Here is a 12,828-nt window from a genome sequence, read left to right as displayed (position 1 = left end):
GAACGCTGGCAACATAGCATTGTCTGGTCTCCACGGACGACCCCAACGCCATTACATGTTGGAAACTTCATGGCTAGGTGGAATGTGGACACAATGGCTTTAATCTTGTTCAGGAGTGGTCTTCCCAGAATTGCGTTATAGGCCATTGAGACACGTACCACTTGAAAAGATGTCATCTCCGTAACCTGTTTCTGGCCAAAACCCAAAGTTAGTGGAAGCTCGACGACACCCTCTGGAGTGATGACTCCTCCCCCAAACCCCTGGAGAGGAGTTTTAACCGCTTTGAGTTGGTGAGATGAGATTCCCATTTTTGGCAAAAGCTTCTTGTGAAAGTATATTGGCCGCACTCCCGTTGTCAACCAAGATTCTCTTCACTTCAAAATTGGCCACAATCGCTGAGATTACCAAGGCGTCATCATGTGGAAGTGATACACCTTCTAAGTCCCCGGTCCCAAAAGTAATATCCTCCAGCTTTTCATGAGGCATCCCAGAGGCCAAGACATATTGTCGGGCATATTGTTTTCTTCCACTGTTGGAGTCTCCTCCCGAGGCAATACCCCCAATGATGATATTGATGGTTCCAGCAGTGGGTTGACCATCCCTTTTTGCCTCAGGGGCATTTTCCCTGCCACGATCATTCCTCGGGCGTTTGTCGTTACTGACGTAGGAACTCAAGAGTCCCCTTTTAATAAGGGCTTCAATTTCCCGTTGTAGGACCTTACAGTTCTCCGTGGTATGCCCATGATCCCGATGGAACTCACAGTATTTTTTCATGTCCCAGTGTTCGGGTGGTGACCTCATTCTGACAGGCCATTTGAGTTCCTTCATATCCTTGATCTCCATCAATATATTGGTCTTTGACGTATTTAAACGTGTGAATGACGTCGGGGGGACCTCCTGTCTCTGTTTTTTCCGATGTTCTTCACGGGGGTTTGGATCGTGCTGTCGTTTATGCTCGACCCTGTCATGGGGCGGTCCAACCTTTCTCGGGTTCAGTGTTTCCTCCATATTTATGTACTTCTCGGCTCGGGTAAGAAGCTCGGTTACTGTCTTTGGCGGAGTTTTGGATAAAGACATCTTGAAAGCCTCGCTTTATGGCATATGTGAGGGCAGAAACTGCTGCAGTTATGTGTAGGTCGGGAATCTGAAATCTTTCCTTGTTGAACCTGGTCATGAAGTCACGTAGGGTCTCATTTTGCCCTTGTCTAAGTTGCATGAGGGAAGCCGCTGTTATCCTGATGCGTTTACTGCTTGCGAAGACAACAGAGAACTTGTCCGCCAAATCCGAGAATGAGGCTATGGAGTTGGGCTCTAAGGTTGAGAACCAATCCCTAGCAGCATTCGTCAAAGTTTGCGGGAAGGCCTTGCACATCACTTGATCTGGTGCGACCTATAGATTCATGACGTCCGTGTATACGTTCAGATGATTGATTGGATCGGTGGTCCCATCATATTCTTTGATCCTAGGATACTTAAATCTGTCTGGCAAGGGGAATGTTAATATCTCGGGAGTAAAGGGAGTGTTGGGACTGAATCTTGTTGTCCCTTTGTTGCCCTGGAGTAGGCCCGTCGTAATTCCTTCTTGAATAATCCTAGCGAGTTCCCCGGACTCCATGGTCACTGATCTCGAGGTCGAGGTCACATGTGGTATACTCGAGCCCCCTGCTCCGCCATTGTCAGGGACATGTGTTTGAGGTCGAGCTTGAGCTCGAGCATCAGCCATAAAACCCCCCTGGGGTGCTGGTGTGGGTGACGGATGCGAATTTCTTTGACTTAGCAGCTGAGTCAGTGTGGTGACCTGTTGTCTGAGCTCTTCAAAGGCTCCAGCAGTGACGACTGTCGGCTGGGGCTCTGGCACTTCTGATGATTCCTCTTGAGGAACAGGGATATCCTCAGGAGGGGGTTGGTTTGGAGCGGATGAGCTTGCTGGTGGAAGACCTGAACGTGTGTTTACCATGGCTTTTGGTAGCGGTTCCCACAGACGGCGCCAATGATGCTAACAAAAATCGTACCTGTAGATTTCCCGAGCTTAATGACTGATGAGGAGCACGAACGTGATCTTCCGGTACCTGAAACAAAGGCAACGAGGTGTGTTCTCGTCGCCCCTCCGATACTTAAGTCAGAAAGGGAAATATATGCGTGAGGCTATGTGCTGAAGAACAATGAAAAACGTACCTGAATAATGGCCCAAGGTTCTGTATTTATAGAGGTAGGTGGTGTGTTCATATTAGGATTCCGTAGTGCACCTGTAGTAGGACAGCTTGATTTTGCAATCTTACACCAATGAGTCCTACGCGAGATAGGAGTTTGAATTGAGGTATAACTGTGATACCAATAGAGTTCTTCCGGGCATAGGAGACATGAATTGAGGATTTTTAGTCAGAATAAATCTCTCGTTGGATAAGGCGCTGTCGTAGGTCATAATCCCGAGGACATGTCGAATGATTGTTGAATAACTCTTCGGGCTACTAGCTCGGGCATATAGGGATACCCGAGCACATATGTCCCGAGCATTTTGATACACATGTCGACGAAATTGAGTCCTCGGGTCTATATACGTCGGGAACAAAACTTGGTTATATCATCTACCTTTGTAATTTTTTAGTCAGAACGATTTTTTATTGAATTTAAATTATGTCGGTCGGCCAAGAAATGGAGTGTATACAGTCGGTGATTTCATGATAAAAAAAAGAAGAGAAGATTTGCATGTTGTGAAGCCCACGACAATTGTGGATGAAGGTATTTGTGCTCAAGTTTAACTTTACTTTTTAAGATTGTTTTGAACACTAATTGTTTGTAATTTTATTTCTCTATGCTAAAATAGCCTTGGAAATGCTTGTGGAAAACAGAATAATTAGTTTTCCAGTGATTGATGATAACTAGAAGTTGGCAAGTTTGCTTTCTTTCTTTCCTTTCAATGCATGTTTGGTCTGATGATTGAACAGTATAATAAAAAGATTTTAGCTCTATTCCTCTTAATACTCTATGAGTTTATCATGAACCATTGTAGTGTCCCAAGTAGGTGTATTAAGGGTAGTAGCTTTATTCGGACCGCAACTTTTGACATTATTGTCGAGTTCTATGTAATCCGAGTAATGCTATTTGTAACCAGTGCTTACCCATCCCAACTTTAAAATAGAATGTGACAAAATGCTCTTAGGTAAGAGACTTACAAATATCATTATTCGACTAATCCTACCAAATATAATATTGAAGTAACCCCCTTTAAGCATGTAGTAGGCAGCCTGGTTACTGTACTAGTAACGATTGCTATCTTTTTTTACTGTGAGCCTGTTTGGAAGTAATTTTGAGAATTGATTTTTTGACCATTAAGAGAAAAGTGGGGTCCACCTGTAAGGAAGAAGTTAAATATAACGGCTGGAATAGTGAAATAACGATCAAAAAATTAAATTTTTGGGTAAAAAAATCACTTCCAAATAGGCTATATATGTTTTTGACAGTGTAACCATACTAGTAACGGTTGCTATCGTTTTGACTGTATGTTTTTGACAATGTAGTTTCATTTTTTGTTGATTTTTGCTTGTCATGGAGGAAGAATTTTATTTATAAAACTAGACTTTTTGCTTGATGTTTTGTGGTAAATTAAATATGAGTGCCTTGGTCAAATTTATGACTGAACAACTTAGATTAACACGTAGCACTTGAACACTAGAGTTAGTTTAAAATTGCTTATGCAAATGGATGAAATCCTTTACTCAGAGAATTTGTGTCATTTAAACTTCATAAATAAATTAGGTTAGGCAAACAAAAACATTCATAATTTAGCGACTAAACTCAGAATCTTCAAGCACCGTGATTGTCCACATTGCTTTCAGCAAAAGTGCAAACTAGAAATATAAATGTGTTATTTTCCCTTTTAAGCATGGAGACCTCTTTATTCATTACAAACTACTCTCTTTACCAAGCAAAAAGAGTATGTTTGTAATGGAATGAACCTATTGCTTCTAAGGTCAACTTGCTTTTTAATTGTTGTTCATACTTTCTATCAGTCTGAGATCATTTAAATTTTTATGATTTCGAATGATTCAACTAAACGATTTGTCATTACTAAGCAATTGTTATATGTTTCTTTACCATTTTGAGCATGTTTGTTCTGTAGGTTGGTCTTGTGCCAGACTATGACTTACTAGCACTAGATTCAAAGGTTAAACTCCAACTTTGAGGGTCCTTACCGTTCCGCCCCTAAAGATTTGTAAGAGAGGTAAATCGTGGGATGTATCCCAGCAGGACAGAAAACAAAAGTTGCATGTACACTGTGCCTACAAGAAGTCTAATTCCATGTCTCAGGAATCGAACCCCCACACTACGGCTGCCAGCAAGGTATGAGATAACCTCACTCCTATCCTTTACACCACTGAGCTATGCCCCAGGGGGCCTAGCACTAGATTCCATCTCATGTAGTGTTTATTTTTATACATGATATTATGAATTTTGTTTTTCTATTTTCATTCATTTTAGGTTTCCATCCTTTGTTTTAAAATTTTGTTAAATTAAATTTGTTTGAATTTCTTACCCATCGAATCAAATTCGTTCTTGTTAAAAATTGTAGCTCACAAATGTTGGATATGACTTAATAACAATAGCTCCATATTTGCTTAAATGTGCACTTTTGATTATACCGTATAACTAATCTTCCATGCCTCGTAGCAATAGTGCCCCCAGCCTGAAAAAGATATTATCTCCTATTTGATGTCATAAAATTTTTAAGTGTCGTATGTGTCATTGTCAATTTCTATTACTGGTTTGAATAAAATATGGTCTACCTGGAATTGTCTCATAGAGCTTAATTTGTTGCCTGTATTTGTATAATAGGGTTATCCACTAATGGATCATGTCTTGTGTTAAGATTTAGAGTTTTATCTAAAAATATCAACATTGTTAATAGGAGTAGTCCAAGATCTTATAAGTTGGTCTATGTTTTTATCTTTATTCGATATAGGATTATATCTTTTAACATATATCCATGCAAGTTGGTAGCTTGTTTGAGCAGATCAATTAATTTTAAAATTTGTGCTCCTTTTCGAGTCTTAATTGGGTTAAATTGTTCGTTTGAGTTTAATGAGCTATGATATACCTTATTAAAATTTAGAGTTTCATCTTAAAATGTCAACTTTATTAAGAGGAGTAGCCTAAAACCTTATAAGTTGGTTCGATGTGAAATTATATCCCTTAACACTGTGATGGTCCATATGCATTGACACGAACACATGTCGAACATGTCGACATGCAATGTTTCAAAAAATATTGATACAATACGTCGTTAACACCTTGATTAAATTTTTTAAAATTCTTCATTTATATAGTATAAATTTAATTTATACTTGTCATTTTTCTTGTTGAAATATTTTAAATATGAGTATTTATTTGTTATTTAATAATAATTTTGAGTTAAAAATATATGATATCTCTTATGAAAAAAGAAAAATGGCTGTGATAGAGTATTTGAAGAGTGTCGGTATTTGACACGAGTTCGATACGAATACACTACCCTAATTAAAGTGCTCTTGCAATAGAGATGATGGTTGTTTCCTGGGGCCCTTTCTTGGGAGAGTATATATAGTAAATAATTGTGATCAAGTTTGAGGTACATAAAAACAGTTTGTCCTGTCATTATAATCATCTATAAACTTTAAAGATGTCATTTAAATATATTTTGCTAATAAATGAAAGATATCAATTACTAATATGAATTGAAATATTCCAATATTGTCATCAGGTTCTGGAAGAACCGATACGAACATGTTTCTTGAAGTTGACAGCACTTGGAAAGTATGTCAGCGATCTATTCTTGCAGCATTTATATTATTATATATTATAGATGCAAATTATATCATTTCTTTCTTTTTCCTTTTATGTTGCTCACATTTAGAAAATATTAATTTGTTAAAGTGGCTGAACTGCAATACTGTTAGTTTAGTTCCAAAATAAGAGTCTCATTAGAGGTGAATTATCTTGTTTGTTCTTACACAGGTGGAAAAAGTGATTAGTATTGTTCTTGAACTTGTAAATGACAGTCTGAAACATGTTAAGTTTGAACTTGGAATAAATCTTCGTATAATGGATCAAAGTAAAGTAATTGTTAGAGCTTTAGAGGTAGTGTTTATGAATAACTCCGGGCATTCTGCACCAGAGCCCAGACAAGGCAATGACCCTATATAGGCAGCAAATAGCCCCTGATTGCTCAGCACCATGGGCTCTACCAGGATATCCTTCACAGGACATAATATTTCTCTACCATTCACCTATTTGTGCTTCTCCCATTGAAATCAGGCAATTATTACGTAGGGTCCTACTACGCTTATTTTTATGAAACCGTAGGCTTTCAAATGTTCTCTAACATATGTGCAAATGCTTAAATTGATCTATTATGAAGAAGTTGTTTCCACAAGCCAGGTTCAATTTATTATGAAAGCCATGTACTAGCCTCCTTACCTAAATCTTTAGACAAGTTCTTTAAAACATTGTATAATGTGAGGGGTGTTCCTAGTAATATTTTTGTGACACATCAGTTGACGATTGTATCAAAATCCCGGAGTCCGACCTGAATCTAATGAGTCAAAGTAAAGTCAAAAGTGCTAGTTGGTCATTGTTCGTTCCAAAATATGGATTCAATACAAATTATACAATTGAAAAAGAAAGGCCCAGGTGTTAAGGAATTCGATGTTAAAAAAGTTAATTTCATAATTGAACTCAAAATAATGAATTGGATGGCATGCTTTCGAGCGCTTTGATGAGAGGTGCCTTTATCTATTCATTGATTTTGCTTTATTGTATTTTTCATTTATATATTTATAAGCTGCTGGTTGGTGTCGTGGAACTATTGCTCGAGAAGTAAGTAAGCTGGTCCTTATTAGGTCATAAGGTAATCGTTCTTCTTTGCAACCATCGGACTGAATGTCTAACCTTACTCGACCTAGATGAATATGAAGTCTGCATGGAAAGAGAAATCAAAGGATTAAATTGCTTATTAAGGTCGAGACAGGGCCAAGTTTACTTCTATTTTACAGGGTGCCAAGCTATGTGTTTTCCTTGCTTCATCTTTCGTTGTTACATCTTTCTTTGTTATCATGGATTCCCTTTTTTGTGGGAGGAAGAAAAGAGGAGAATTTTATCATTTCTTAGGTTTGCCTACGCGTATAAATACACTTGTTGTGTTTAAAAAAATAAAAATAGAATTATATGTGGTGTACAATTATAGAAGGAAAGATAGAAATATGTCTATTATGTACCTACACAATCCGTGTTGCGTATTGTCATACTTGGCCAACCTACCTGGGCCAATGGCCACTCAAGCCGAACCACGTGGCACTCCAGCCGAGGCGATATATATTGTCAAGGTGGGCTATGGCCGAAGCCCTTCAATCCGAGGCATGCCCTTTCACCGAGGCATGTGATCGTAACCGAGGTCCACATGCTGAGGCCTATGGGCCGACGCCATGATGCGGAAGTTGGTTGAAGTTAGCTGAAGCCCTCAAGTTGAAGTATTGTATGAAATGGCTGAAGCCCCAAAGTTGATGCAGGGGCCTCCGAACCACATGGGAGCGTCCTCCATGGTCACTTTTCCTAAGAGATCGTCTACACAAAGATCTTATTCGAATGATTGATAGAACGTTTGTCATAAGCATAAATGTCAAGTCTTGTCACTAGCATCGAGGCTCTACACAAGCAATAAATGCGCAGCAAGCTAGTAAGTCAAGCCCCTGCTTAGGATAAGATGTTTGAATCAAATAGATGAGGCCACGTGCCACCTCATCCAAGGGCTCCCATTTCACATGTATCATTATAAATACTTCCCTTGTGTAACATCAAAAGACTAATGCAAGAATCAATACAAAGAACTACACTTTACTCAACTCTCTCTCTCATTTAATTGCAATACACAAATCGAGTTTATATACATTTACATATACATTTACGAATACCGATTGGTAATTATTGTACAATCGGATCACGAAAAACCCGTCGGATTCCGAACGTCACCGTCCCGCGTCGTTGGGCTACTCCCACTCCTTTTGAACCGCTTGTTGTAGACCGTCCACGTGTCATAGCGTGTTGGACATTCGCCCACGTGTGTGCGGGTGGGATCGGTATCTGTTGGCAACACATTTTGGGGTCAACAGTCCCTATAAATACTCTACATAGAAGTTTAAAAAATTATGGGATGATTGTAATTTATTGTTTGTACCTTATTTAGTCCACCAATTTTTTTTTTTTTGGAGATTATGTTTCATATTGTTCCTTTTATTGTATCATAGACATAGGTCCATAAATTTGTGCAAATTACTAATCAATACAGAAATTCAATTCCGATTCGCGGTATCAAAGCCAAGTTTTCTTCTAACCTAGCCATTGCATCGTCAACAGCAAAGGATCGACAACCTCTGAATCTCTCAATAGTGAAGCAGAAGCCATCTCTACCATGAACTCAGGTGGACTCGATGATTCCCTATTTCAAATCACAGTAGAAAAATTGAATGAAAAAAATTCATCGAGAAAGGGTTAATAAATTATCAAGAGCATAGTTTGATAGATTTCCAAAAGCGTTGAAAGGTCAAGGATATCGACAATGATAGTCAAATCATACTGTAATCTTCAATTATTTGAAGACGGGACAAAAATAATCTTAGTTGTATATATTAATGACATAATTCTAACGAGATATAGTACAGTTGAAATGGAAATATTAAAGACAAGTCTATGCACAGAATTCGAAGTAAAAGATCTAGGACAAGTGTGAGAGTGGAAGTCATTAGATCAAAGACGGGTAACAATGTTTCTCAACAAAAATAAATTCTTGATCTCCTGAATCCAATTGACATGCTTGAACGTAAATCAAGCGACACACCTATAAACATAGGAAGAAAAACAGAGGAAGTTGGAAACTAGTTGAAAAGGATAGATACGAACAATTAGTATGCAAGTTAATCTATCTATTACATGCTAGACCTTGCATTTAAAGTTAGCGTGGTAAGTCAACATATGCATTCTCTAAAGCTCACCTAGAAGTGGTATATAGAATCCTCAAATATCTCAAAGGCTCTTCAGGAAAATGATGGTTTGATATATTTGTGAAAGTGTTGAAAAGTCAAAGGTATTGGCCAAGACAATCATACCATACTATATTCTTCCAATTATCTGAAGACTGGAAGAAGAAATCTTAATTGTATTTGTCAATAACATAATCCTAACTAGAGAAAACGTAGTTGTAAATGAAGATTAAAGACAAGCTTAATTAGAGAATTCGAAGTAAAAGATCTTGGACAAATGCGTTATTTCTTGAGAATGTGAATCACTAGATCAAAGAGGGGTATAAGTGTTTCCCAACAAAAATACTTTCTCGATCTCCTGACTAAAACTGGGTTGCTTGGATGCTCAAGCTACACACTCATGGATACATCAAGAAAAATAGAGGACGTAAAAAAACTAGTTAAAAAGGACAAATATCAATGACTAGTAAGCAAGCTAATCTACCTATCACATACTAGACTTACATTGCATTTACAGTGAGCATGGTAAGTTAATATATGTATTCTCCAAAGGAAGCTCACCTAGAAGTGGTATAGAGAATCTTCATATATCTCAAAGGCTCTTCAGGAAAAGGACTCTTCAAGAAAAGTGAAAGAAATGAAGTAAAAGTATTCATCGATGCAAAGTGGGGAGGATCAACGGAAGATAAAATATCAACCACTGGTTATTGTATCTTTATTTAGGGAAACTTGGTAACTTGAAGAAGCAAGAAACATAATGTAGTAGCCAGAAGCAGTGCGAAAACTGAGTTTTGAGCTGTTGCACAAAGGATATGCGGAGGATTGTGATTAAAGAAAATTTTGGAAGAACTACAAGTTACACTAAAATTTTCAATCAAACTCTATTGCGATAACAAAATAGCTATCGACATCTATTTCAATCCAGTTCAACATGATCAAACTAAGCATATAAAAAGTGGGCAGACATTTCTTCAAAGAAAAGGTTAAAGATGGAATTATATGCATGACTTATGTTTTTACGATAGAGCAAATTGTAAATATCTTCACCGAAGGACTACCTCAGCAAAATTTTGATGACTTCATCTACAAGTTGGATATAGTAAACATCTATGATCCAATTTGAGGGGGAGATATCGTGAAAATTGTGGGATGATTGTGATTTATATGGTACCTTATTACTCCATCTTCAGTCAAGAAAATTTTTCTTATCATTTTTTAGGAGATTACATTTTCTATTTGGCTCCTTATTGTTGTATCATAAGAAGAGTAATTTGAAGAAGTAAGAAACATAATATAGTGGCTAAAGGTTGTGCAAAAGCTGAGTTTAGAGGTGTTGTATAAGGAATATGGGAAGAATTGCGATTAAAGGAACTCTTGGAAAAACTACAAGTTACACTAAAATTTTCAGTCAATCTCTATTGCGATAACAAAGTAGCTATCAACATCTCTTTCGATCCAGTTCAAGATGATAGAACCAAGCATATAGAAATGGATAGACATTTCATTAAAGAAAATTTTGAAGACGAAATTATATGCATGACTTATGTTCCTACAACAGAGCAAACTGTAGATATCTTCACTAAAGGACTACCTCGGCAAAATTTCAATGATTTCATCTACAAGTTGGATATGATAAATATCTATAATCCAACTTAAGGGAGAATATAGAAATCTCGAAATTTTTGGGATGATTGTGATTTATATTGTGTACCTTATTCGTCCATCTTTAGTTAAGAAATTTTTTTCTTTTCCTTTTTTAGGAGATTATGTTTTCTCTTTTGTTCTTTCTTGTTGTATTATAAGTAGAGATCCAAATGTTTGTACAAATCATTAATCAACACAAAAACTCAATTCTGATTTCACTACTCCCAATGTAATTCACAATCGATGACCATTCTATGAATGTAGGTTAGATTCCAAAATAATAAGATCTTACTTTGCTAATACTTAATGGTATAGTTGCTTGAGAACATCTCTAACGCAATAGTAGATTGCTTAAAAAATTGTGCTACATAAGCAAAAATAGACGTTGTTCAAAAAAATCCATATCCAATGCAAGTTGAAGGGGATTCCGTCAAGTTGAATACACAATGTCTAGTGTTCCATCTAGATTCAGAAATACTCATTGAGAGACAAAATACTCACGATTAAACTTTAATAGATAGGATAAAATTGGACATGCTGCAGGACTGCGAGTCTGTTATATTGCATAAAAAAAGACCTTCTTCGCCATTTATCTAATGATACTATCCGTATGCTTCTTGGCCTGCATGTGGTGTTGATGACAGAAGACGTGTTTATTTAATGTTCAGATAATGAATAAACCTCCAGACATTCAATGAAGTGCAAAATTTGCTAAGCAAAATCAATGGGAAAATGGTTGGTGTCTTGGTGATTTGATGACACCAGCTCCAGTAATTGTTCGTGAATCCACCAATCTTGATGATGCCACAAGGTTCCGCACCTTTTACTTGATTTTGACATACCATTGCCATGCTTAACAAATAAGGACTACAAAATTGAAAATGTGTTTTCATACTCGTCAGTATACTGCTTGAGACAAAATGTCGCCAACTTCTTGTTGTCGATGGTAATGGTAATCTGGTAAGAACCTGCTACATTACTATTATATTAGCATCTTTCCCAGGATAATGTTTTTAACTTTTGTCCTGACTAGCCAATTGTTTTGATTATTCAGGTTTGAATTATTACAAGAGGAAATGTTGAGAGAGCTGCATTGCAAATTAAACGGTCCACTATAGAGAGTTTGACATTCGAAATTTGTACTACGAGTTAACATTTTTTGAGAATATTGTGAACATATATCTTGTAGATTGAAGGAGAATATATGTAGACAATTTTGGCTTGCTTTAAACACTGAGAGTTTATTTTGATGTATCATATTTGCTAAAATGCTAAAAGTCTCCATGTGGGGTGAAGTTTGAATCCAGCGATCAGAAATCTAGTTTCTATATCAAAGAGATAAAATACTGGAGATTTGGATGCTATGGTTCCATATTGAAAAGAAACATAGTACTATGAATGGGATTTTAGTGTGTTTGTTCATATTTAAATCTGTCCGGGACTGTGTGGTTAGATGCACTGGATGTGATATGGATATGGATTTTTTCTACTCAACTAAATAGAATTTGCACATTTCATTTCATGCATTATCTTCTCTTAGTGGATGATTGAGAAAGTCATCTTTTTGAAGATCCAATAAATTTCAAGACTTGGAGAAAACTTTGTCATCTCCCCTTGTTCTTTTAATTGACATAGACCCCAGTTATGTAATAAAATGAGGATGGGACGTTACATTGGGAATGGTCGGGATAGCTCATCTGTTAGAGCAAAGAACTTAAAATCCTCATGTTATACTTGCTCTTCTAGTAGAAAGTGTTTTAACGAATTCAAAAACAAAATGGTTTGTTTTGATGATTTTCAGATAACTCGCTAATTGTCTTTGTTTCTTTTGCAGTATATCACATTTTGTTTTATATAATCCAAAATTTTCCATTAACATCTTCATGTAGGTTGGTGTAATCCTTTATTCTACACCTCTGGGATTATATTTGTAACAGATAAAGTACAAAGAGGAAGAAAGGTTACCTGCATTTCCTGTGTTCATGGCAGTGTATATGTTACATATCACTATATTGAAGTAATTACCATCTACAGCTTTGGAAACTAAATCACTAAATGATTACAAATAAATTGAGTAAATCAACAGAATATTGGCTATTAAATTATATAAAATAATATGAAAGTATTAGGTGATATCTTCCTTGTTTAGACATAGTAAAACTTTGGAAGAGATATT

General features: G+C 36.7%; 1 protein-coding gene and 1 pseudogene across 1 annotated transcript; one reads left to right on the top strand and one right to left on the bottom strand.

The window, feature by feature from the left end:
- Positions 1-273: 273 nt before the first annotated feature.
- On the bottom strand, positions 274-843 carry LOC111374785. Its single transcript, XM_022997520.1, has one exon. It carries the CDS (start codon positions 841-843, stop codon positions 274-276), a length of 570 nt encoding a protein of 189 aa, XP_022853288.1.
- A 770-nt stretch (positions 844-1,613) lies between these two features.
- On the top strand, positions 1,614-11,902 carry LOC111374784 (annotated as a pseudogene).
- Positions 11,903-12,828: the final 926 nt, after the last annotated feature.

The sequence above is a fragment of the Olea europaea genome, unplaced genomic scaffold, assembly GCF_002742605.1.
Source record: "Olea europaea var. sylvestris unplaced genomic scaffold, O_europaea_v1 scaffold1290, whole genome shotgun sequence".
Taxonomy (NCBI): Eukaryota; Viridiplantae; Streptophyta; class Magnoliopsida; order Lamiales; family Oleaceae; genus Olea; species Olea europaea.
Note: the sequence above shows the minus strand (reverse complement) of the source record. Positions and strands in the feature narration are given on the sequence as shown.